Source organism: Peromyscus maniculatus, chromosome 6, assembly GCF_049852395.1.
Source record: "Peromyscus maniculatus bairdii isolate BWxNUB_F1_BW_parent chromosome 6, HU_Pman_BW_mat_3.1, whole genome shotgun sequence".
Classification (NCBI taxonomy): domain Eukaryota; kingdom Metazoa; phylum Chordata; class Mammalia; order Rodentia; family Cricetidae; genus Peromyscus; species Peromyscus maniculatus.
Window position 1 is genome coordinate 68,906,325 of NC_134857.1, and position 23,567 is coordinate 68,929,891.

At 54.9% G+C, this 23,567-nt stretch overlaps 1 protein-coding gene across 3 annotated transcripts; it reads right to left on the reverse strand.

Moving 5' to 3' along the window:
* Window positions 1-1,745: 1,745 nt before the first annotated feature.
* Window positions 1,746-23,237, reverse strand: Lmna (lamin A/C). Of its 3 annotated transcripts, XM_076574432.1 has the most exons (13): window positions 23,119-23,232; window positions 21,726-22,360; window positions 8,772-8,928; window positions 7,693-7,818; window positions 7,272-7,442; window positions 6,957-7,082; window positions 5,438-5,658; window positions 5,128-5,350; window positions 4,629-4,736; window positions 4,414-4,533; window positions 3,937-4,026; window positions 2,963-3,229; window positions 1,746-2,704 (listed from the first exon to the last, which is right to left on the reverse strand). In XM_076574432.1, the coding sequence occupies exons 2-13, from the start codon at window positions 22,079-22,081 to the stop codon at window positions 2,678-2,680; spliced, it is 1,992 nt and encodes a 663-aa protein (XP_076430547.1). In that variant the 5' UTR covers window positions 22,082-22,360; window positions 23,119-23,232; the 3' UTR covers window positions 1,746-2,677. The 3 variants fall into 3 exon arrangements, with proteins under 3 accessions (XP_076430547.1, XP_006976438.1, XP_015850736.1); XM_006976376.4 differs by having other exon boundaries at window positions 21,726-23,237; XM_015995250.3 differs by lacking the exons at window positions 21,726-22,360; window positions 23,119-23,232 and adding an exon at window positions 13,738-13,860.
* Window positions 23,238-23,567: the final 330 nt, after the last annotated feature.

The window sequence follows — 23,567 nt, forward strand, 5'->3', positions numbered from 1 at the left end:
CTTTGCGCCTTTCCTGGAACTCACTTGGTAGCCCAGGCTGGCCTCGAACTCACAGAGATCTGCCTGCCTCTGCCTCCCGAGTGCTGGGATTAAAGGCCTGCGCCACCACCGCCCGGCTGTAGGGAATCTTATTAAGACACAGGATGTTAGGACTGGGCATGGTGACCCACACTTTTGATCCCAGCACTAGGGAGGCAAAGGCAGACAGATCTCTGTGAGTTCAAGGCCAGCTTGGTCTACATTGGGAGTTCCAGGACAGCCAGAGCTATACAGTTGGGCTTTGTGGTTCCTTAATTCTGATTTTTTGTCATGTCTCTATCTGGGGTCAGTAGTCATTGTTCAGTCTCCCAAAGAATAGTATCACAGAACAGGCATGCACATGGAGGTCAGAGGACATTGTGCAGGAGTGTGTCTTAGGGATGGAACTTAGGTTAGCAGTGCCTTCACCTATGAAGCCATCTCATTGGCCCTCAACACCACCCCTTGCTTTTTTTTTTTTTTTTTAAGATTTATTTATTTATCATGTATACAGCATGTATGTTTGCAGGTCAGAAGAGGGCACCAGATCTCATTACAGATGGTTGTGAGCCACCATGTCATTGCTGGGAATTGAACTCAGGTCCTCTGGAAGAGCAGTCAGTGCTCTTAACCTCTGAGCCATCTCTCCAGCCCCTGCCTGCTTTTTTTTTTTTTTTTTCTTTTTTTTCTTTTTTTTTAAAGACAAGATCTCTTCTATGTAGCCCTGGTTGCTGGAATTTGCTATATATAACAGGCTGGCCTCGAACTCAGAGATCCTCCTGCCTCCACCTCTGGAATGCCGAGATTAAAGACATGCAACACCACCCCTGGCTCAATCATTTCTTTAAAAGGGTTTGATTAGGGTACATGGGGGGTGCATATATGAAGCAGCTGTCCTTGGAGACCGGAAGACATGTTGGATGCTCTAGAGCTGGAGTTCTGGGCAGTTATGAGCCTCCAGATAGGAGTGCTGGGAATCAAACTCAGGTCCTCTGTTCAGAGCATTACAAGCTCGTAACTTCTGAGCCATCTCTTCAGACCTCAATCACTGTTGACTGAATGCTCAGCTCTTTTACATGGAAACACTAACATTTTGTTTTTGAAAAAGGGTCTCATGTATCCCAGGATAGCCTCAAACTCACCACACCTCAGCCTTTTCCTTTTTTTCCCCCTCCTTTTTGTGACAGAGTTCCTAGATGGCCTGGAACTCACTATGTAGACCAGGCTGGCCTGGAACTTGTAGCAATCCTCCCGCCTCTGTCTCCAGGGTCCTGAGATTACAGGTGTGAGTCACACCTGGCTTTTTGTTTTTGTTTTTTTCCTGTGAGAGTATCTCAGACTACCAAGGCAATCACGGCATCCAGAGTGTTGGGACTACAGGTGTGGCCTTTCGCAAGGGATGCTTTGCTGCTCCCTACCCAGCCACGTTGCCCTGCAAATGTGTCCCTGTGTCTGCTGATTCACACTTGAGGGCCCCATTTAGAAGGTGCTGGATCAGTGCTGGGCAGATGAGGGTGAGGAAGGAAATGCCTCTCCTTCCCACCCACGTACCAGTCTTCAGAGAAGTCCCCTCCAGGACCCAACATGCATCTTCACATCTTCCTGTGGCCCTAGATGAGGGGGAGGCTGGGTAGCGTTGACTATGTGGTGGCTTGTGGCACCTGTGTGTGCATGTGTCTGCCCCTCGGAACACCACGTGACACCCAACAAAGAGACACCACAGCATCCAGGATGGAAACAACTAGTGTATTGATTTGGAGGGAGAGCAGAGGTGCCGATGGGAAATGGGGTGAAGGGCTCCTTAGTGTTTACCGTCCCCATCAATCACCACACGCTCTACTCCCCTGCGGCAGGGCCCCAGCAGGCCCTCAGCCTTTCCAGCAGCCTCCCTTTCTCACTCTTCCCGACACCCCACTTGGTTTCGCCCTCCAGCGACGGGACAGGGCCCACCAGGCTGTAAAGCTGGGAAAGGTGGGCTCCAACTGACCTCCCCTTCTCCTTCCACCTCATTTCCATCCCTTGTCTAAATAAAATATAGAAAAAGCAAGCATGGCGGAGGGGCGGGGCCTGGGAGAACCCACTGACCCCAGGCTGCGGGGGATGGGGCAGGAAGAGGGTGAGGCAGGCAGAGGAGCCTCAGCCAAGTGTAGTGGACCCAGGAGGGGCCTGACCTCTCGGCCATCCCCTCTGCACCCCGCTTCTCTGCAGCCGGCACGGCACTGGGCCAGCTGTCTGGAGGAAGCTGGTGAAGAGAACTCCACACCTGCCTCTCAGGCACCATGTCACGGGGTCCTGGGATGAGCGCAAGGCCAAGGCAGCAGGACAAAAACTAGACTCTATAAAAGCAGTCCTTTCCCTGGCTGGCCTCCTGGGAGAAGCAGCCCTTTGGTTTTAAGGCAGATACGGGAAAGAAGGGGAAGGACTTAGGATTGAGATAGAGACTTTTTTTTTTTGGTTGTGTTTTTCCTTCAGTATAAAACCACTGTAGAAAATAACTTCTCTTAGAAAAAAAAAATAGAAGAAAAAAAAACCCAAAGGCAGGGAATAAATTTTTCTTTGGCTTCAGGCCTGCTCCCATAAGGTGCAGAGCAGGAGGTGGGCATGAGGTGAGGAGGGAGCAGGTGGCCCCTGACCCCACCCCTGCCTGGCAGGGCCCAGATTACATGATGCTGCAGTTCTGGGAGCTCTAAGAGAGAAGAGAAGGCAGGTGTGAGCACAGTGGCTGGCCCTTCCTCTCCCTCCCTGACCCCCAAGGGGGGGGGGGTGTCTCCCCAACCCTCACACTCTGGCCCTGGCCCCGCCCTCCAGTCTGGGGTTCAGACAGGAGGGGCAGGGCGCAAGGGGGGGCTGCAAGGGGGAGGGTCCCACCCCCTGGGCTGCCCTGCCCTGCCGCTGTTGGGTGAGCAGTGTCCTGCTGTAGGGTAGAGGCAAAGAGGTGACTCACCTGGGTCCGGGGACTGGAGCTGCCCAGGAGGTAGGAGCGGGTGACTAGGCTGTCCCCGAAGCTGCCACCCCCACTGCCCCCCACACTGCGGTAGCTTCGGGTGACTGTGACACTGGAGGCAGAAGAGCCAGAGGAGATGGATCCGCCCACCTGGGCTCCTGAGCCACTGGCGGCCTTTTCCGCAGGCTGCCCACAAGTCCCACACAGCACGGTGCGAGAGCGCAGGTTGTACTCGGCGGGGTCCCCCGAGCTGCTGCAGTGGGAGCCCTGGGAAGGGAGATAAGGCTCAGGAGGCACAGCGTGCCTGGGACTGACTGCTCGGGACCAGCACCCAGGCTCTGGGCTCCTGGAGCTTCCTGGCCATTGGGCAGGAAGGTGGCATCTGTACCCAGACAGCCAGAGTGAATAGGGACTTGGGAGGCCTGTGGCTGGGAGGAAGGACCTGATAGGGGGAAATGGCCAGGAAGGCTTTGAGATGGAGAGGCGTGGCTCTCACTCTCTCCTGAATCCTAGAAACTCGCAGGGGAATTGGGAGGGAGACCAAAGATGGAGATTTTTAATTGTGGGGGGATAGGAATGAGAGAAAGCAATGTTGCGGGAAGTCAGGGAAACACGAGAGAAGCATGCAACAGAGAGGAAGAGACAAGAGAAGGATGCATGCAATGGGAGTGGGGAAGAGAGGCAGCGCCGGGGGCATCTCTGTCCTCCCATCCCCTTCCCCGGAGACAAATCCAGATCCTGTCCACTGCCACCGTGGAATGGTCCATGGAATCAGATAGGTCCCGCTCCCTTCCTTACCAGACACCTGTGTTCCCTGTGCAAGGCAGAGGGAGGAGAGAGAAGAAAGGCCAGGGCAGCGAGTGGCATTCCAAAACATTCTTTAATGAAAAGACTTTGGCATGGAGGTGGGGGAGCTGCCCTAGGCTGGTAGGGCTACCCATGTGGGCTGGGTCTCAGCGGCGGCTGCCACTCACGTGGTGGTGATGGAGCAGATCATCTCCATCCTCGTCCTCATCGTCCTCAACCACGGTCACGGAGCGCACCAGCTTGCGCATGGCCACTTCCTGTGGACACAGGCCCAGGTCGGAGAGTCAGCCTGTCTACCCACAGTTCTTTCCCAGAACCTTCCCACCTGGACCCGTCCCAGGCTCTGCTCTTTAACTGCCCCGACCTCTGATGCTGGCGTTCAGGAATGTGCTTATAGACACATGCAGGAAGGACACCATCGGGAGCTCAGTGTTCTTTAGCCTAGAGTTCGTGGCTAGCAACGTTTACTGGCTGACTTCGACCCATCATCCTACTGGGGAGACTTCTAGCTCGCTTACTGGTCTTGGGCTCAGGAAAGTGGTCCTAAATGCAGGTTGCATTGGGTCGGGGGTGGCTGGCTCCCATTATGGCCACCAGGGGGCGCCTACTCCAGCAAGAGTATAGGCCCGCTGTATCATACTCACTTCTCCAGTGGAGTTGATGAGAGCGGTGCGAAGACTATTCCCACAGCCCCAGGTATTCTGCGCCTTCCACACCAAGTCAGTCGGGGGGCTATGGGTGGCCCCAGCGCCTGCAGCCCAGATCTGGAAAAAGACAGTTTAAGAAGGGTGCTTATTCTTAATGTCCTGTCCAGGGGCCAACTTCCCCACTCCTGGGTCCCGAACAGCCTTCCACTCACCGTCACCACCTGCCCGGCCTTTAGAGTGAACTTTGGTGGGAAGCGATAGGTCATCAAGGGATCATCACCATTCTGACGCTTGATCTGCCAGTTGCCCATGGACTGGTCCTGCCGGAGGGGGAGGGCGGAAGACGGGGAGGCTCAACCTGGTCCTTGGCTTATCTCACGCAAGAGCCCAGGTAGGCAGGCTAGGTGCCACCGTGCACACCTGTAGTCCCAGCTACTCTGGAGGCTGAGGCCCCATCTCAAAAGAAAGGAAACAGAAAAAAGGCAGGCCTGCCCCACCATCTCCAGCACTCAGACCCGCTAACAGCCTATCTATCCCTCGAGGGTCGTATGTGGCTGCTGTGACACACACACACTGGTGTCTTTCATCTCCCCAACAATTTAGAGATGTAGGGACTGCCACATACTCCAAATTCCCAGACAGAGAGACGATGCTCCGTGAGAACCAGCGTCTCCCGGCCATTGGATGCGAGACCCCCATCCAGAGGCCCACCTCGTTGGACTTGTTGCGCAGGCGCACAAACTTTCCCTCCTCGTCCACTTCCTCCACCGCCACACGCCCGCTAGTGCGAGCATGCTGTGAGAAGCTGCTCCGGCTCTCGGCAGACTCCAGCTTGCGCTTTTTGGTGACGCTGCCCCCGCCCTGCGATTGGGACGAGTGAGAGGAGGTGCGGCCGCGGCTGCGCTGCGAGGTAGGGCTGGGGGACAGGCGCAGCCTAAGAAGGTGGAGACAAGGTGGGGGTTAGTCATGGTAGCTGCCGGCCTGAGGCTCCCGCCAACCTCTCTTGACCCTCCTGGCTCACCTCTCCTCCTCGCCCTCCAGCAGCTTTCGATAGGCATGGATCTCCATGTCCAGGGCCAGCTTGATGTCCAGCAGTTCCTGGTACTCATCCAGCTGCTGCTGCATCCTCGCCCGCATCTCGGCCATCTCTCGCTCTTTTTCAGCCAGCAGCCGCCGGCTAGTATCCCGCTCCCGGGCCAGCGAGTCCTCCAGGTCACGCAGCTTTGCCTCCTTGGCTGCCAACTGGGGTGGGTGGGAAAGGCAAGGGCCACAAATAATGAAGAGGGAGGGGCACTCAGGATCTGGAGGCGCTTATTAGAAACACCATGGCCCGGGCTGGAGAGATGGCTCAGCGGTTAAGAGCACTGACTGTTCTTCCAGAGGACCTGGGTTCAATTCCTAACAACCACAGGGCAACACACAACTGTCTGTAACTCCAGTTCCAGGAGACCTGACACCCTCACCACACAGACACACATGCAGGCAAAACACTAAAGTTCATAAAATAAAAATAAATAAATAAATAAAAACAAAAACACCATGGCTGTATCCAGTGGCTAGGAAGCTCTTCCTAACATCTAACTGAAATCTCTTGTCACAAATAGCACACCATCTAAAATAATATTTCACAGTGTGTTAGGACTGATCTGTGAACAGGGAGGACAATAATGTTTACCATTTTCCATCCTTTTTTTAAATTTTATTTTAAGGATTTCTTTTTTATTTTTTTGTTTGGTTTGGGTTTGGGTTTTGTTGTTGTTTTGCTCTGTTTTGTTTTGTTTTGTTTCCCAACCAGGCTGGCCTTGAACTCACAGGGATCCACCTCTTTATGCCTCCCAAGTGCTGGGATTAAAATTGTGTGTCATCACCACCTGGCTTTTTTGACAGGGTTTCTTTGTGAATCCCTGGCTGTCCTGGAACTTGCTTTGTAGCCCAGGCTGGCCTTGAACTCAGAGATTCGCCTGCCTCTGCCTCCTGAGTGCTGGGATTAAAGGCATGCACTCCCACCACCTGGCCTTCTTTTCTTTTTTTGAGACAGGGTCTCATGTAGTCTAGGCTGGTCTCAAACTTGCTATATAGTTGAGGATGACCCTGAATCTCTGATACTTCAGCCTGGGAGGAAAGGCATGGACCACTACGCCAGGTTCTATGCCGTGCTGGGGACAGAGCCAGGGCTTCATGCATGATAAACAAACACTCTACCAACTAAGCTATAAGCCCAGCCAAAGGTAATCTCCATTTTCAAATAGGAAATGAGGCTAGGAATGTAACTCAGGGATAAAGTACCTGTTTACCATGCACCAGGCCCCGGGTTCAATCCCCAGCAGGCACAAAATCAACAGGAAGAAGCCTCTCATACACAAACGGTAAACCAGAGGCGCGAGGATCAAGGCCGGCTAAGGGGGTACTGGAAACCCAGGCAGGCGTCAGACTCCAGACACAGTGTGTAGTCCCGGCTCCCTCTTCCCCTCCACTCCCCCTCTTCCCGTGGGCTTCTGCTCAGCCCAGTGCCCTGGTGGAAAGGGTAAACGGGGCATCACCTGCTTCTGGAGCTGGCTGAGCTGGGCCGAGAGGCTGTCGATGCGGATGCGAGACTGCTGGAGCTCCTCATGGGCAGCCCCCACGAGGTTGCTGTTTCTCTCGGCAGACTGCCTGGCATTATCCAGCTGCGGGGAGCGGACGCTGTTAGAACAGGGATCTGGAGGGATAGAGCTAGGGACCTGAGGACGGTGTCACCACGGCAGCCTCAGGTCCTGGCTCAAGCTCCCCGCTACTGTCCACCCAAGGCACGCCCAACATGGGTAGGATAGGCTGCTAGGGAAGCACCAGGGGAGAGGATGGGGTGAGGCCAGCACCTTGGCAGAGTATGTCTTCTCTAGCTCCTTCTTATACTGTTCCACCTGGTCCTCATGCTGGGCCCGCAGCTCTTGCAAGGCATCCGCCAGCCGGCTCTCAAACTCACGCTGCTTCCCGTTATCGATCTCCACAAGCCGGGTCTCGTGCCTGCGCTTGGTCTCACGCAGCTCCTGAAAGGGTTCAAGAGGCAGGAATGCACATCAGAATGGTTCTTTAGAAGCTGAGACCCAGAAGCCCTGGCTCCCAGTCTTGCCTTAACCCTACAGGCCATGGGCAGCCTTCCATCAGCCTGGGAGCTGGGTGCACACCACGAGTACAGGGCTTCAGGCTGGTGTGCTTGGCATACAGGTGACCCCTGACCCCTAGCTCGATGTCCAGCTGTCGCTCATCAGCCCTCAGGCCCATCAGCGTGGTGCTCACCTCACTGTAAATGTTCTTCTGGAAGTCCAGTTCCTCCTTCAGGGTCTGCAGCCTGTTCTCAGCATCCACTCGCCGCAGCATCTCATCCTGAAGTTGCTTCTTAGCCTCACCTAGGGCTGCCTCAAGCTGAGAGGAAGAAAGTCCAGGTCATGGAGAGGGTGCTCGGGACATGCCAAAGAAGCCGAGTGATAGCTGTCCCCAGGGAGAACGGGTCTAGAGGCAGTGAAGGCCTTCGATGCCCGTTAGGGGGAAAATGTCCACATTCTCACAGTAACGACTCGTGGTAGCCATGGCCCTAAGAAGTTCCGGATGAGGGCCGGTGGGAAGAAGGTTCATCAGGGAGAGGTGCTTGCCATCCTCAGGGCAGAACCTAAGTTCTATCCCTAGAGCCCACGTGACAGAGGGAGAGACCAGATCCCTGCAAGTTGTTCTGGCAGGAAGCACAAGCCGAGCCATCCAAAGTGCCGGCCCCTCAGCAGGCCTGGAAGAGCTGGGCAGGGAGGGGCCCAGCTTGGGCTCTGGAGTCAGCCAGCTGTTGCTCCTGGGTTTCATGGTGCCATGGGGGTGAGAAAGAGACCCGGAAGGAAAACAGCTCGGGGTGCCAGCTTGTCATGGGCTCCAGGCCTGGCCTACTCTAGGCAGGCAAGACCATGAAACCGCGTCACTGGCTTCTGTGGCCCTGCTCCCTCTCGGGTAAGATGAGAAATCAGAGGACCAGAGAGGAGTGCCTTGAAAGATATGGACACTGCACACACAAAGCAGCACTGACCCACACCTAGGTATAATTAGCCATCAGGCCTCTATTATGGCCTCGGTGGACAGCTCTCCTCTGAAGAGGTTAGGCCGTCTAGAGGAGACAGGAGGGGAGGGACCCAGAGCCATGCTCTAAGGTCACCGTGCTATGGCTCCTTGACGGCCAAAGAAGGATGAGCAATGGTCTGGACCGGCTAAGTGATGCTAGACAGGTGAATGGCCTTGGGACTGACAGGTCAGACCAGACACCTCCCAAGGGCAGGCTAAGGAGGAAGAGTCAGTATGCACTCATCAGGTTGGGTCACTGGGGTCACAGGAAGGCCTACCTTGGCTACCTGCCCCCGCAGATCATGGAGCTCGCCCTCTAGTGTGCGCTTCTCACTGAGAGCAGTGCTCAGGGCGGCTTCCTTGGAGTTGAGAAGAGCCTCCAGGTCCTTGAGCCGGGCCTGGGCAGCCAGCAAGTCTCCCTCCTTCTTGGTATTGCTAGGAAAGAGAAGAGTCAGTGTCAGGATCCCATTTGGCTAGGACAGGACCTCTCTGTGGTCCTCCCAACGGTCAGAAGAGGGCATCCTTACATAGGTCTGCTTGCATCCGCGAGCTTCTGGGCCCTTACCTCCCTAAGATTTCCCAGAAGCCCCTTCTTGCTTCTGTACCCTTCCCATGACTCAGGGCCCAGGAACGTGCCTGGGGCCAAGGGCAAAGCTAGATCTCATGATATAAATGCCTGGCGCTCTCCCCCCTCCCATTCCCTCTACAACAGACAGGGCACCTTTGTCTCCCACCCCTTCCCACACAGGGCCTTAACCTTTTCCTCCCCTGGACTCCACCCGGCTCCCCATTCAGCTAGCTTCCCTCCCCCGAGCAAACAGACTAGGCGGTTCTTGGCCACACCCCACACCCCCCCAAAGCCCCAGCACCTCTCAGTTTGAGTTTCAAACTGGTCTAAACCCTTTTGCTCATGCGGGACTTTGAGAAAAGAAAGTCTTGCCGGGCGGTGGTGGCGCACGCCTTTAATCCCAGCACTTGGGAGGCAGAGCCAGGCGGATCTCTGTGAGTTCGAGGCCAGCCTGGGCTACCAAGTGAGTCCCAGGAAAGGCGCAAAGCTACACAGAGAAACCCTGTCTCGAAAAACCAAAAAAAAAAAAAAAAAAAAAAAAAAAAAAAAAAAAAAAAAGAGAAAAGAAAGTCTGGCTAGGGAAGCCAGGGACAAGGACAAGGAGGCACAGTATTAGACTTTTCCTTTCTTGGGACTTAATCTTAAGACCCCTGATCCTGGCAGGGCAGAGGGCTAGCCTGCTCCATCAGAGCCCTGACAGAAGGCTAAGCCCTTCTCACTCCAGATGTGGATCCTTGGATCCCAGGTCCATGGGGTTCCAGTCTGGAGCTACATCCTAGCTTTAGCAAGACTCTAGCACCCGGGGCTGTCTCTGCCTCCCCCACATTCCTGATTCTTTCTGCTAGTGAGCGAGAGAAGCAGAGAGGCCCTAATTTCCTGAAAATCTCTGGAAAGCCTGAGAACTTTCCAGACATAATCCCTTCCCAAGTACCAAAGAGGGAGGGGAGCAGTAAACCCAGAGAAGACCCAAGGGTCTGTGGCTGGCAGCCATCTGAAGCATCAGTTCTCAGCTGGAGCCTGCCACAGCAGCAGGAACACCAGGGGCTGAGGAACTGTTTGGATGTCAGCCACTTAAAGCGAGTATGGAACCCCAGCATTTCCGTGGGGAGATGGGAGGCTGGGAGAACACCCCTGGAAGCTTGCAGCTCAGTTACCCTGATTATGCAGTAGCAAACAAGAAACCATGTTTCAAACCAGGTGAAAGGAGAACCTCCTTGACCTCCACCCCTGCCTCCACTAGGCCAGCACTCATTCGCATGGCGTCATCTATCCCCCAAGATTAAAAAGGAAAAAGATGGGCAAATGTGGCTGGGGACCCACTCCAGGAAGAGCAGCCCTGCCAACATTTCTCTCCTGCCACAAAATTGCTAAGCAATAACAGACCCAGCAGTTCACCCTGGAGCCAGAGAGAAAAGGCTAGACCTGGGGACGCTGCAGAAGGAGGAGCCACGCAGGACATTTCAGAGTCACGCCCTCCACCTAGGCTCTACTGGTCTGGGAGGGGAAAGAGGGTCTGGGAAGAGTATGAAGTCCCCCAGGCAGTGTGCTGCTGGCTCCATCCACAATGCCAAACTAATTATTTAATGCAATAGTGTCTTTCTCCTGCAGAGGCCCTTCCAGAACCAGAGACTATTTCTCCTCCTCCATCTTAGCACGAAAAGCTAAAAATAAAGTCAAAACCCAGCTCAGGTTTTGGCTGCCATCCGGCCCAGCCCTGGCGCGAAGCACAGCCCCAACTTTCCATGACTTCAGAACTTTTCCGAAGCTGAGGCAGCTGCAGGGGAGGAAAGAAAATGAAGAAAAGCCACAGGCGAAGCAGGCTGCAGACAGAGAATCCGAGCTCCCTGAGCCAGCTCCAAGGCTGGCGGGGGCTTCCCAGAGGGGCCTCGCCGCCCTGAAGGCCACATGACGGGCTGCTGCTGGTGATGTAGGGGAACTCAGAGTTTAGAGAACCAGCTCAGAGTCACCCAGCCTCCTCCTTTCAGAGATGAGGAGACTGAGGCGCAGGGTAGATGGCAGCCAGCTGCAGGGGCAGCGTTCTAATCCATGCTTGCTGAGCTCAGACTTTCTCCCTCTACCTCACGGCCCTCCTAAGGCACAGGTGTAGAGAGCATGAAGAAATAAGCCAGGAGAGGGAAGAAAGCAGATCCCACTCAACAAATCCATCCCTGATGGGCCTGAGGATGCTTCCTGAACATTCCTCAAGGCCACTTCCTAGTCCAGCCTCCTTGGACACTAGAGGGGGAATTCCCAGGGTTCCCCTTGTCCTTGGCTGTACTGGGACGTGGTGCAATGGTCCCATCCTCCAGAAGTGTACGGTCTGATAGGCACAGGGTTGGGTTTTTAGGATAATATAGCCATGTGTCATATAACAATGGGTTGTGTTGTAAGGAGTTATTAGTTTCATCATTATGCAAATATCACGGTGTGCTCACACAAGATGATAGTTTTGGGGACCCTCATCATATGTGGCCCGCCACCGACAGAAACACTGTTGGGTAGCACAGGACTGAGGCAGCAAATACATTAGTGACCTTACTGTATGCCGGGTACTGCTCTAACCATGACAGTAGTAACTCGGCTAATCTTCACGGCTGCCCTCGGAGACGGGCGCCATTACAGAAAAGGAAGGCAGCGAGAGCCGGAGCCCCAGCCAGGGCCCTGCAGAAAGCAGGGTTTGAGTTCCTCTCTGTACCGATCCAGCACATGCCTTCCATGAAACCAAGGGACTATTTCCCTTTCCCTCCAGCGCTTACCCAGCACCGGAGAGACTCCATCAAAGGACTAAGACACACCCTGTAGCTGAGGGAACCTCAAGCAGATGGAATCAGGGAAGAGCTTTTGTGGTTTTCTTTGTCAGGCATGGGGAGCCCCGTCTGGGGGAAGAAGCAAAACCACTATCACCCATGAGCTCATGACTCAGACCCTTGGAGCTCAGCAGATGAAGAAGGAGAACCACAGCACACCCTAAGAAGTGTGGGGGGAAGGGGCCAGAACCCACACCCTTCTCTAATCTCTTTTTTTTTTTTTTTTTTTTTTGGTTTTTCGAGACAGGGCTTCTCTGTGTAGCTTTGCGCCTTTCCTGGAACTCACTTGGTAGCCCAGGCTGGCCTCGAACTCACGCCTGGCTCTGCCTCCCGAGTGCTAGGATTAAAGGCGTGCGCCACCACCGACTGGCGTCTTTTGTATTTTTTTGAGACAGGGTTTCTCCATGTAGCTCTGGCTGTCCTGGAGCTCACTCTAGAGACAAGGCTGGCCTCGAACTCAGAGATCTGTCTGCCTCCAAAGGCTGGGATTCGTGTGCCATCACGGCTCAGCTAATATCTCCCTCTCTCTTTTTTGAATTAAAACAATTTTTTTTTTCCTTTTAAAGCCATGTTTTAAGCCTGGCATGGTGGTATACAACTTTAGTTCACAGCACTTGGGAATCAGAGGCCGGGATTGCAGTGAGTTCAAGGCCACAAGGCCATCTTGGTACACCTAGAGAGTTCCAGGCCGGCCAGGACTACAGAGTGAGGTACTATTCCCCTAGGTGGGGGTGGGGGTGGGGGTGGCGGGAGAAGAACTGGGTGGTGGAGCACACCGTTAATACAAGCACTCACTTGGAGGAAGAGAGAGGCAGGTGGATCTCTGAGTTCCAGGACAGCCAGGGCTACACAGAAAAACCCTGTCTCAAAAAGAAAGAAAAAAAGAAAAAAAAAGAAAAAGAAAGCATATTTTATGGATAACAACACAATTTACATGTTTAAATAACACCGTAACAGAATTATGTGATGTTATTTAAAACAGATTAACAAAAGAGAGAAAAAAATTTTGAGTTCCATGGCTGTCCTCTACCAAATCCTAGTTCCTTCCTAGGAGAGGAGGGGCCTCCGCCTGGGCAGGCCAGACACCGGGACAGGACTAGGCCTCTGCAGCTCCAGGACTAGGCCTCTGCAGCTCCCTCCGCTGAGGTCCAGCGCCAGCCCACTGGGCGTGGTAGTGGGAAAGCTGGGTTTGTGCTGGGTTGGTAGGAGGCCTGGGTGGGGCCGACCAGGGGAGCTGGAAAGGGATAGGAACCTGGGCTCCTCGGGTGACTCATGTCCACAATACCAGGGCAGGGGATGGGAAGTTGTCCAGTGCTCTCAAGGCCAGGGGGACCTGCCTGCCTGTGTCCTGTTCCAGGCCTGGTGTCACGAGAGTGCTCTGCGTGAGCAAAGGAGCGGTGGCATCCCCCGCTGCCTCCAGGGGCCAGAAGGGCTGGGTATCCGGTTTAACTCATCCCAATGGGCAATCCTGGCTCAGAGAGGGGCGTGGGGGAGGGGGGCAGAGCCGCCAAGAACAAGGTGAGTGAGAAGCGGGGTGGGGTGGGGTGGGGGGCGCAGCTGGGGTCCCCGGGCTGCTTTACGGAAGACAGACGGCAGTGGCAGCGGGACGGGATGGGCACAGGGCCAGGCGCTGACCCGCCCACTGAGTCATCCTCCCCGGCCACCTCAGACGCCAGATATGGAAGCCGCGCGCGGCCTGTTTGGCCCGGTTGCCGGGAGCAACAGCCTAGGCCCGGAGGGAGTGGCCTGCATTTCCTCCCCTGTCCTGGGGGGAGGGACCAGCCGCTCAGACGCTGCACCCGGCTAAAAATAAGGAGCAGGAGGGGACGTCGCAACGGCCCGCGCCCCGCCGCCCGCAGCCAGCCTCACCGGCCCTCGGCGTTCCCCATAGCTGGACCAGAGAGAGCGAGGGAGGCCTCGCGCCCCTGCGAGCTCCGGAAAGATCCAGTGACCCCTGTGGCTGGGCAGGGTCGGGAGGCGCTGCTCCCAGATCCCCCTGGGCTGCAGCCCCGACCTGGCTAACTTCCGGCCGGACCCTGCCCCAGCCCCTGCGCGACCTGGACCCTTGCTGGTTTATTTACTTTTTTATTTTTATTCATGACAGGGTCTCAGGTTCCTAAGCTGCCTCGAATTTGCTAAGTCGTCAAGGGATGACCTTAAATTCCTGGTCCTCCTGCCTCCTCCACCTTCCAAGTGCTGGGAATGACATGTGGTTTATGGGGTGCTGTGGATCAAATCCAAACCCTTAAATTCTCGCAAGCTACATTCCCAGGCTCTGTTTTTTTTTTTTTTCCAATAACAACGCAGTGTTATCTTAATTATGTAGACATGGATGATGTATGCACTGCATATTAAATAGAGAAAGGGTTCTGTATCTAACCCTCCACAGCCACCCCACCCATTCACTACACCTCCACCGAGCTCCATGTCAGCTCAGGTTTTACCTGTGGGATCTTTGGCTTTTTCTCTTTGTCCCTTGATACCTTAGAGCTCAGGTGCTCAGGGCTTCTAGACTGACCTTCCGACTGATTTCTGTACTTTCCGACTTAGAAAGCCAAGAGAGGCCAGGGCCAGACACTAAAAATCTACCCAGCAGGGCACTCACAACCGACAACGGCTAGCAAAGAAAACCACATGGGGCTGGGGGGGTAATTTCCTGGGTTCAAGTCCCAACACTGAAAGAGAAGGGAAGGGAAGGTCTGGGAGGATGAGGCAGGAGGATTACTCGAAAGAAAGAGAGGAGAAAGAAATGGAGATGTTAGGGCACAAGTGGGCTGTAGAGATAGAGATACAGGCCATCCAGAAGGTGCAATCTCTGTGTCCTGGGAGACCCCAGTCAACAGGACAAAGGCCTAATGAAATCTACCACCCTTAACCACCTTCAAACATCGCCTTTAATCCCAGCACTAGGGAGGCAGAGCCAGGCGGATCTCTGTGAGTTCGAGGCCAGCCTGGTCTACAGAGTGAGTTCCAGGACAGGCAGGACTACATAGAGAAACCTTGTCTCAAGAAATAAAAAAAAAGAAAGAAAGAAGAAAAGCACATGGTAAGCACCACAGCGTGTATCCCACACCTCCCCACGCAGGCACATGTGCCCGCAGCTGGCAAAGCTCAGCTTCCTCATGCCTCTGGTGGACTGCTAAACAGGCCTGGGGTCTGAGGCCTCTCAGATCCACTTCCAGAGCAGCCAGAATCTCAGTTGCTCTCCCCAAAGACAAAGCAAGTCTTAATTCCAGGAGGAGGGAGAGTCTGGTAGGGCTCTGGTGCCCAGAGCAGGATAGGAGCCTGTTGACATGTTCAGACACCACTCCAGCAGAGGCAGTGGGCCTGGAGAGGGGCCAGGCCTGAGTCACAGCTGCTGGGTGTATCAACGTGGCACTGTGCAAAAGAGAAGCCCGCAGCTAGAGGCCAGCGCTGCACAGGGGTCCTAGACACCCGGCAACCAGCTTCTTCACAAACCAAGTCCTTCCCTTCAGGGCCCTGCCCAACTTCACCTTCATCCTGCTAGCCTATCATTCCAGAAGCCACGCTTGTATTGTCATAAAATGTCAGGGTGGGGACAGGCAAAAGAGAGCAGAAAAGGTAAGGGGAAGGAGTGGCCTAAGAGGACAGGATGCCCTGAGGGGAGGAAGGGTGGGGACCTGAGGGATTCCTCATAAAATGTCACTCAGCAGGGACTTCTCTGACTTAATAGCCCTCCATGGGTAACACACATTTATTAACCCTGACTGTACCAGGAAGAGAGCCTGAGACACACACACACACACACACACACACACACACACACACACACACCATCAGGAGAGGAAGTAGAAGAAAGCTTTGGACATCGTGGGGTCTCACTGCATCTCAGCCACACCTGGAAAGATGCACCATGTTCTCCCGGCTGGCAGAGGTGGCAGCCTTAGAGCTTCTTCGGGGAGGAAAGGGAGTCTTCCCATTTCCCAAAGCCTCCTCACCGCCATTCACTGTACCCCAAAGGCCTACCCAGCTTCTAACTCTCTGAGCTAAAGAGATTCTGTGTGTCCCCACCAAACTCAGACACTGGTCTTCTGGCTCAGGGAAAGCCCACCTCAGCACCTGCCTCACTGGCTGGAGAATCTCCAGGACTCCCTTCCACTCTGAACCCTGTACTCCACCATGACTCAGCTCCCCAACCTGGGCCCCGATGGATCCTCGCCAGAATTATTCCTGGTTTCAGCAGGCAGGATTCTGGCTTCCTCTCCTGTAACTAGACAGTAAGGTAGTGAGAACCCCCTGCTCCCAAATATTGTCCCTTTTCTTAAGGGATTTGTAAGGGCCAAGACCTACTCACAGCCCCACTTCCGGCTGGAGAGACCAGTGAGTGGCAGGTGAGCAGGTAAGGTCACGGTGCGCCACCCACAGGCTCCTGGCATGTGAGAGCTGACCCTGGCAGCTGAAGAGGTCAGTCCTGTCTTTCCCAGGAGCCTCCCTTCCAGTCCCCCAACTGGTCAGTCAATTTCAGGGACAGACTCTGCCCTGCTACATGATAGGTATTTCTGTTGTCCTGAAGGCAGACACACTGACATGAACTTTATTTTCCCAGCAGCAGTGGAAACAAAGCCTGCGCCAAGACAGTAATGTCACAATAATTAACCATTTCTAACAAGCTCTCTTTGAGAGACAGGAAGGAGGCTGGTGGTTTTAATCCCACCGCTGTGGGAAATAGTTCTATAAAAAAAAAACTGCACTGGCTGTTAACCCTACTCCAGTTGATTGTGCTTGGTTTTACGACTTCTCATGTGGTCTTTAGAGGACTTTCCCTCACTTTATGGGTCGTTGAACTACTTTGAAACCCCAGGTACGTCTGGAGCTCTGTGCTAACTCCCTTTCTTCGTTGTTAGGGAAACATGGGACGGGAGTTGATTAATTCAAGGTTGCACAGCAGTTTAGAGACAAAGGTAAACTAGAATTACGGACAGTGAGGGCCACAGCTGTCTTAACTGTGACCTCACCCTATCTGTCACCTTGGTGGAACACCTTACTGAGAGACAGCAGATGCTGCACTTCTCGGGTGTCTCCGTGGATTGGTGGAGTCTCCGTGGATGCTAGTGCTTGGCCGTGACCCCGTCAGTACATTCCCGGCCGGGGCCAAGAAGGGGAGCACGGAGAAGACTCTGCCCAGGGTCTGGGTCTCCAGACAGCCGCACGTCTAGCTGCCACAGCTGTCAGAGCTGGGCAGGGCTGGGAGGAGGAGGAGGAGGAGGGTGTGAGGAGAGCAGAGGGCACAGCTGTAGGTGAAGGCATCTACCCCCAGTTGTCCTCCCAGCTGTCCCCGGCTTCAGCCTTGACAATGAGACATTGAGCTGCCTGCAGGAGGGCCACTGACCTCGTGAGGCCAGGGGAAGGCAATGGGGACCCCAGTGAGGAATGGCTTTTCTGTTTCCCTGGGCTCCATAAGTACTTCTCAGCCCCCAGGTTTGTTCAGCTGTACCCCTTCTTTCCTTATAATCAGAATGTGGACGGGGACACCTAGGGCCCAGGTACCCTCCAGGACGCCTGCCTCTATCAGTGTAACAGTTCCTCCAAAGTTCCTTCCAACCTGGGCCGCCAAGTCCTACCCCAAGCCTCAAGACTGAAGGCATGATCTCCAGGCTCTCAGGGTTGAACTGTTTGATGATGCTGAGCTTAGCAGGGTCCTGGGTCTTTCCAGGTACAGACTGAGGCAAACATGTCATTGGCCTCAGAGCAGGATCTCTAGGCAGCAGAAATAAGCTGCAGTTAGACTTCCAAACTGTCTCCCCCACCTCCCCCCGAGACAGGGTTTCTCTGTGTAGCTTTGCACCTTTCCTGGAACTCCCTCTGTAGTCCAGGCTGGCCTCGAACTCACAGAGATCCTCCTGGCTCTGCCTCCTGAGTACTGGGATTAAAGGCATGCACCACCATCACCCGGCTCCAACCTGTCTTTCATGCTAGAGGTTTAATAGAACAGCCACTGGGAAGTCAGACGCTCACATCCTGACCTTTCACCCCTCGGAGTATGGGACAAACCTCTGACTTGGTTCTTGTGACCACAGCCTCCACAGAGTGCATCTCCCTGCTTCTCTGCACTGGGGTCACAGAAGCCTGCCAGTTCAGGGGGCATCTAACATGAAGGCCTTATGGGGGGAAGAGGTGCTTCTGTGTTGTGGGTCTAGAATTGTCCCCATTCCTGAGCCAGGCTCACTCCAACAGTTTCTCATAGAAGGCACACTCAGATCACACTCTGGGTCTCTATATAGCCCGGACTAGCCTTGAATTCACCATAATCCTCCTGCCTCCGCCTCTCAAGCTCTGGGAATTACAAGCTTGTGCGACCACACCTGACTAGTGCTAGAGACTGAACACAGAGCCCCAAGCATGTTAGACAAGTGCTCTACCACCGAGCCTTAGCTACAACAATACACTAGTGTGTGTGTGTGTGTGTGTGTGTGTGTGTGTGTGTGTGTGTGTGTGTTGACAGGGACGGGACACAGCGCCTGGGTGTGCTGGGTAGGCACCGTGCCACAGAGCCACACCCTAGTCCTTTTGCCATTCTAATTTCATATGCACTGCCTGTTCCAGATTCTACCAGCCTTTTTTTTTAAATAAAAAATTTCAAAGTGTGTGTGTGTGTGTGTGTGTGTGTGTGTGTGTGTGTGTTGATTACGATATGTTGTGTGGTTGCCCACAGACCTGTGGCAACCAGAAGAAGGTATCAGATCCCCTGTAGCTGGAGTCACAGGCAGTTGTAAGTGGCCCTTGGGAACGGAACTCAATGGTTCAGAGTACTTGTTCTTGCAGAGGCTCAGTTCCCGGCACCCACAACCACCTGTAACTCCTGTTTCAGGGAATCTGAGCCTCCTCTGACCTCCACAGGCATCATCCATGCAAGTGGTGCACATGCACAAATGTAGGCAAAATACCCGTGCACATAAAAACCGTAAAGACCTGAAGGAAAATAAACGAGCAGCTTATTGAGGGCTTGGGAGACGTCTCAGGGAGTGAGGGCCCTTTTCACCAGGCCCGACAGCCTGGTGCCCTGGGGCCTGTGTAGTGGAGGGACCCTGCACGTTGTCCTCTGACCTCCATGTGTGTTGTTCCTCACAAAGAAGAAAGAAAAGAGTGCTGTGCACTAGGCAAGGGGCCGTGAGGTGGGAGGAGCGACAGGAACTACAGCCCGCATCCTCTCTTTCGTCTGGCTTGGCTCTTACTCCTTGTGTGGGCCCTGACTAACCTTGTAACTAGCCTAACCTAAACTTAGGGTGATCCTCCTGCCTCCGCCTCCTGAGTGCTAGGATTACTGTCAGGGGTTCCAAGGAAAGGACAATCAGGGAGGTTTAATGGGTAGGAGTGCTTGATGTCAAGCCTGGTGGCGTGAGTCCGATCCCCAAGCCCCACATTAAGAGCCAATCTCCCCAAGCTGCGCTCTGCCATGCACACGGTGGCACACGTGCATGCACACACTCTCACACGCACTCAAATAAACCTAAGGAGGGGGGCAGGAAAGGGACCCCAGGACGCTGTGGGGAGAAGACAGGAGATGTAGACATTCAGGCCCCCCTCCTTCCCTTTTAAGCTATCTGTGGTCTACACTCGTCTCCTGCTGTGTCTCATGAAGCCACTAGGGTGGGAGGGGCCGCATCTGACTCAGGCCTGCAGCTGTCCGTCCTGCCTGGAGTGAGGCTTATCCAACTCTAAGCCTGGGACTGGTGAGCCTTGCCCAAGCTACCAGCTGTCCCCTCCTCCCAGCTGAGGTGTCCAAACCTCTTGAGAAGAGGGAGAAAGAGGGCCTTGTTTATTTCCTTTCTTTCTTTTTCCTCCCCTTGGAACTTAAAATCCAGCTGGAAGAGAAGGGGGCTATGGGTGTGGTTGAGAGACCCAAGTTGGGTGGTGCCAAAGACTGTCCCAGGGTCTCACAAACAGCTGTCTCTGACTCCGAGCCTGACTCTGAACTCTGAGCTCTAAATCTAATTAAACATTAAACCAGTCACCTTTCCCGGCCCTGGTGGGAAGGCGTGGACAATTCCTTTCTCCCTCCCCAGACTTCATTCAGGCCCTTTCTCTACCTCGGCCTGAGCTCAAGAGCCACAAGAATGAGTAGCAGCCATAGGCCTTCCTACCGTGGACAGACACCCCATCTCAGGTCCCTTCGCCTCCACTCCGTCCCACCCGCATGGACCCAGGTGTGCACACCCACCCACCCATCCCCTTCCCGGAAGCCCCGCCTCCTCCTCAGTTAGGATCAGTAGAGAACAGAGGCAGGTGGCTAAATATAACCCAGTGCACACATCATCCGGCCCCTACCCTACCCTCCGTGTGCACACACCGCCTGGTGTCCCAGGCCTGGACAGCTGCACTGGGAGGCAGAGGAGGCTCAACTCCATGGACAAGACGCTAGAGACTCCACTGTTTCCGGTCAGTGCTGACCCCAGATCTGCCTCACAAGTTCTTCCCAGGGATCGGGCTGATTTAACTAGTTTAGATCACTAACTAATTAATTCACTGGTTAACTCCTCGAATTTGCCTCTTATATTTCTCAATAAGTTGTTCATATCTCTGATGGGGGGGGGGAAGACAGGTCATTCCTTTTAGCAGAAAGAAAGGCTGGACCCATCTGCTCACACAACTTCCGTTCACACCTGAGGAAGTGATGAATTTGCCATACTTACACCTAGGGCTGGGATCCAGTAATGACTAACCACAGATACATGCTGAGTTTGGGGAGAAGATAATGCAAAAGGAAAAAAGAGAGTTCAAAGCTACCGGCCCCTTAGGTGTCTGCAGTCACTTGTAGCGCTCTGTGGCTTGAAGAAAGGACCCGGGAGCACAGAACCAAGTGGGAGTCTGGGAGGAAGAACTCGGGGCGGCCTGAAACTTCCCAGGCTTTGGGAGGCCTTTTTAGAAAGAAGGTGGAGTCAAGTAGGGTGGGGTAGGGTGGGGCAGGGATGGGTGAGGCGGGAGTAGCCTGAAGCTCCCTAACGGCTGGATTTCAAAAATGTCATTGTATTCCAGCAGTTTAGTAAGGCCAGATCAAGACATCAGCAGTTGAGAGGATGGGCCGAGTGAAGTCTGGCTTGGCTAGGAAAATGAAAGCAGCCCACTGGGCCGAGGAGGAAAGGACAGAGCTTCCAGACCTTGAAGTCACCAGGCAGAGAGGGCCTGGAGTGGGGTGCCGGAGACGGAGGCATAACAGTATTTCCTGAGCCATTGGCCTCGGTGCCCAGCCTCCCTCCCCGCCCTCCCGTGCATTCCTGGGCCAGGCAGGCCAAGGGCTGTGGGATCTGCGGGGGAGCAGATCTCCTGGTGAGCTTCTGGTGGGCCTGAGAGTCGAGGGAAAGTCCCCGGCATTCCTAACTCCCAGAAGGAACCAGGAGAAGGCCATGCTAACACAGCCATGCTGCCTTGGTGACCCCTCTAGCGTCCCGCTGGACCAATGTCAGTGTGGGAGGTATGTTTTACCGGACACCATGTGTTCAGAACCACGTTGGGCAAAATTGGCAAAGTGCCAACCCTGCCAAGAAAGTTCTAATAAAAACCCTTTCACCCATTCCGATGTGTCCCCGGTGTCCCGGAGTTCCAAGACCTGGTAGAGCCAGTTCTGCCTTACCCAAGCCCATCCCCCCCAGGCTCCAAATGGCTGTAAAATCCCACCTTGACAGAATGAGGCCCTGTCACCAACCCTGCTCGGTCCCAATACCCCCACTACTCTCTGTACCCCTCACCCTCTCGCAGGGACCCCTCCCTTCTGTGTCCTGTCTGACTATTCCCCCTTGGCACTGCCAGTCACCCGCGGGAGGCAGTTCCGGGGAGGGAGGGGACTAGATGGCCAGTGACCGGCGATTCTGCCTCTCTGGTGCCGGCCTGGCCTCACTCACCGAGCCTTCAGCTCCTTGAACTCCTCCCGCACTTTGCTCAGCTCCAGCTGCAGCCGGGCGCGCTCCTTGGCCACCGAGTCGAGGGTCTTGCGGGCATCCCCCAGCTCGGCCTCGTAGGCCGCCTTGATGCCGGACACCTCTCGGCTGACCACCTCCTCGGACTCCGTGATGCGAAGGCGCAGCCCCGCGTTCTCCGTCTCCAGGGAGCGCACGCGATCGATGTACACCGCCAGACGGTCATTTAGCTCCTGCAGGTCCTCCTTCTCCTGCAGTCGGGTGATCCGGGTGGGCGACAGCGGAGTAGAGCTGGCCTGCGCCCCACTGCGGGTGGCGCGCCGCTGCGACGGGGTCTCCATGGCCGGCAGGGTGGCAGTGCTGCCCACTGGGCAGGGGGTCCCGAGAAGGGCGCGGGACTTGGACAGAAGGACAGAAGGCTGCTCGGGGGCACAGCGAGCCGGCGACTGGCTCTAAGCTCGCTCCTGGCAGGCGTGGAGATCTGGGCTGGGCGCTGGCGCACCTCGGGATCTGGGTTGGCTGGTGTCGAAGCTGAGGCTGCGTTCCCGCGAACACTGAGTCACTGACAGCCGGGCAAAGGCTCTAATAGGCCGTCCTCTCCAGGGGGTGGATCCACTGTTCTTAAAGGAGCCAGCCCAGACCCAAAGGGGCGGGGGCAGGTATGGTGAGGAGGGGCCAGGACTGCCAAGCCTCACCCTCTCCAGAACAACCCCTTTCGGGCCTCGGGCTTCACAGTATGGGTTCCTGCCTGCTCAACTCTTTCAGCTCCAAGCTTGCCTTGGCCTTCTGGGGTAAAGGGCAGAGCCAAGGAATGAGAGTGGGTGGGCAAAGGGTAGTGGTGAGGGACGGGAGAAGTAGGTGCAAAGTGAGGGAGAGAGCCAGGCCCTGCCACGGAGCCAGGAAATTGGGGGGTAGGGCTAAGGCCCATCGGTGATTCACTCCTCTTCCACCACTGGCTCCCCCCCCCCCCCCCGTAGTAATAGTGAGTCACCTCTCCCCCGCGCACAGGGGCGGTCCATTCAGGGCTTCTTTTCAGTATACCAGGAGTGGGATGGCAGAGGACTGTCTGGGTTCTTAGGTGGCTGAGGAATTACTTTATGCCCTCAAGTTTGGGGCAAAGATCAAGGACCTTTTTACCTATGTACTTCCCCTGTATTTCTGACTTTGAAACCAAGCATTGGGCTTTAGAGCTAAGCAATGAGCCTGGGAGTCAGTCCCCCCAGAGAAGGCCAAGAATAGAAGTCAGGAGCTGGCCCCTCCCATCTCCTGCCCCTTTCCTTTGAACCCAGACAGTTGGAAAAAGAGGCTGCTGAAATCCCTCCACTTCAGCCCCTTTCAACAGCTTGCCCCACCCAACCAATTCCGAGACTGTACTTACTTTTTTTCCAGGACTGTACTTATTTTAATGGATAATTTAAAACAGATACCAGGGCTGTACGTGCATTCATCACATGGCCAGGACACCAGGTTCCAGATTTTTGTGGCTGCAAGAAGGGCCTGCAAAGGGGAACGGGGTGGGGAGTGAGGTGGTTACTGCAGGGTCTCCATCCTGATTCCATTCCCCTCCTCAGCCACAGCATATGTGCCTCTCCAGCCAGTTCTGGGAGGGCCCAGACTAGACCATCTCCCAAAATAGTTACCCTGGTCCCCAGGTCCCTTGTCCCAGCCTCTTCAGCCTCCATCAAAGACTCCTCTGCTCAGCTGCCTAGTCCTCTCCTGTAACCCTGGTTATACTGGCCACGCCTGCCCTCCTCATCTGCAATGGTGCCTTCCCGTTTACTCTACGAGGAGGCACTAAGGGCATTGATTAAGCTGCCAGTTCCTGGA

What these genes read in the sequence shown, in the direction of transcription:
- Lmna (XM_006976376.4), bottom strand. Translation starts at nt 22,081, where the DNA reads ATGGAGACCCCGTCGCAGCGGCGCGCCACCCGCAGTGGGGCGCAGGCC. An exon ending in TTCAAGGAGCTGAAGGCTCG is followed by an intron (nt 8,929 to 21,725) that starts GTGAGTGAGGCC and finishes TCTCTTTCCTAG; the next exon opens with CAATACCAAGAAGGAGGGAG. An exon ending in GCTCCAGTCCCCGGACCCAG is followed by an intron (nt 2,705 to 2,962) that starts GTGAGTCACCTC and finishes CTTCTCTCTTAG; the next exon opens with AGCTCCCAGAACTGCAGCAT.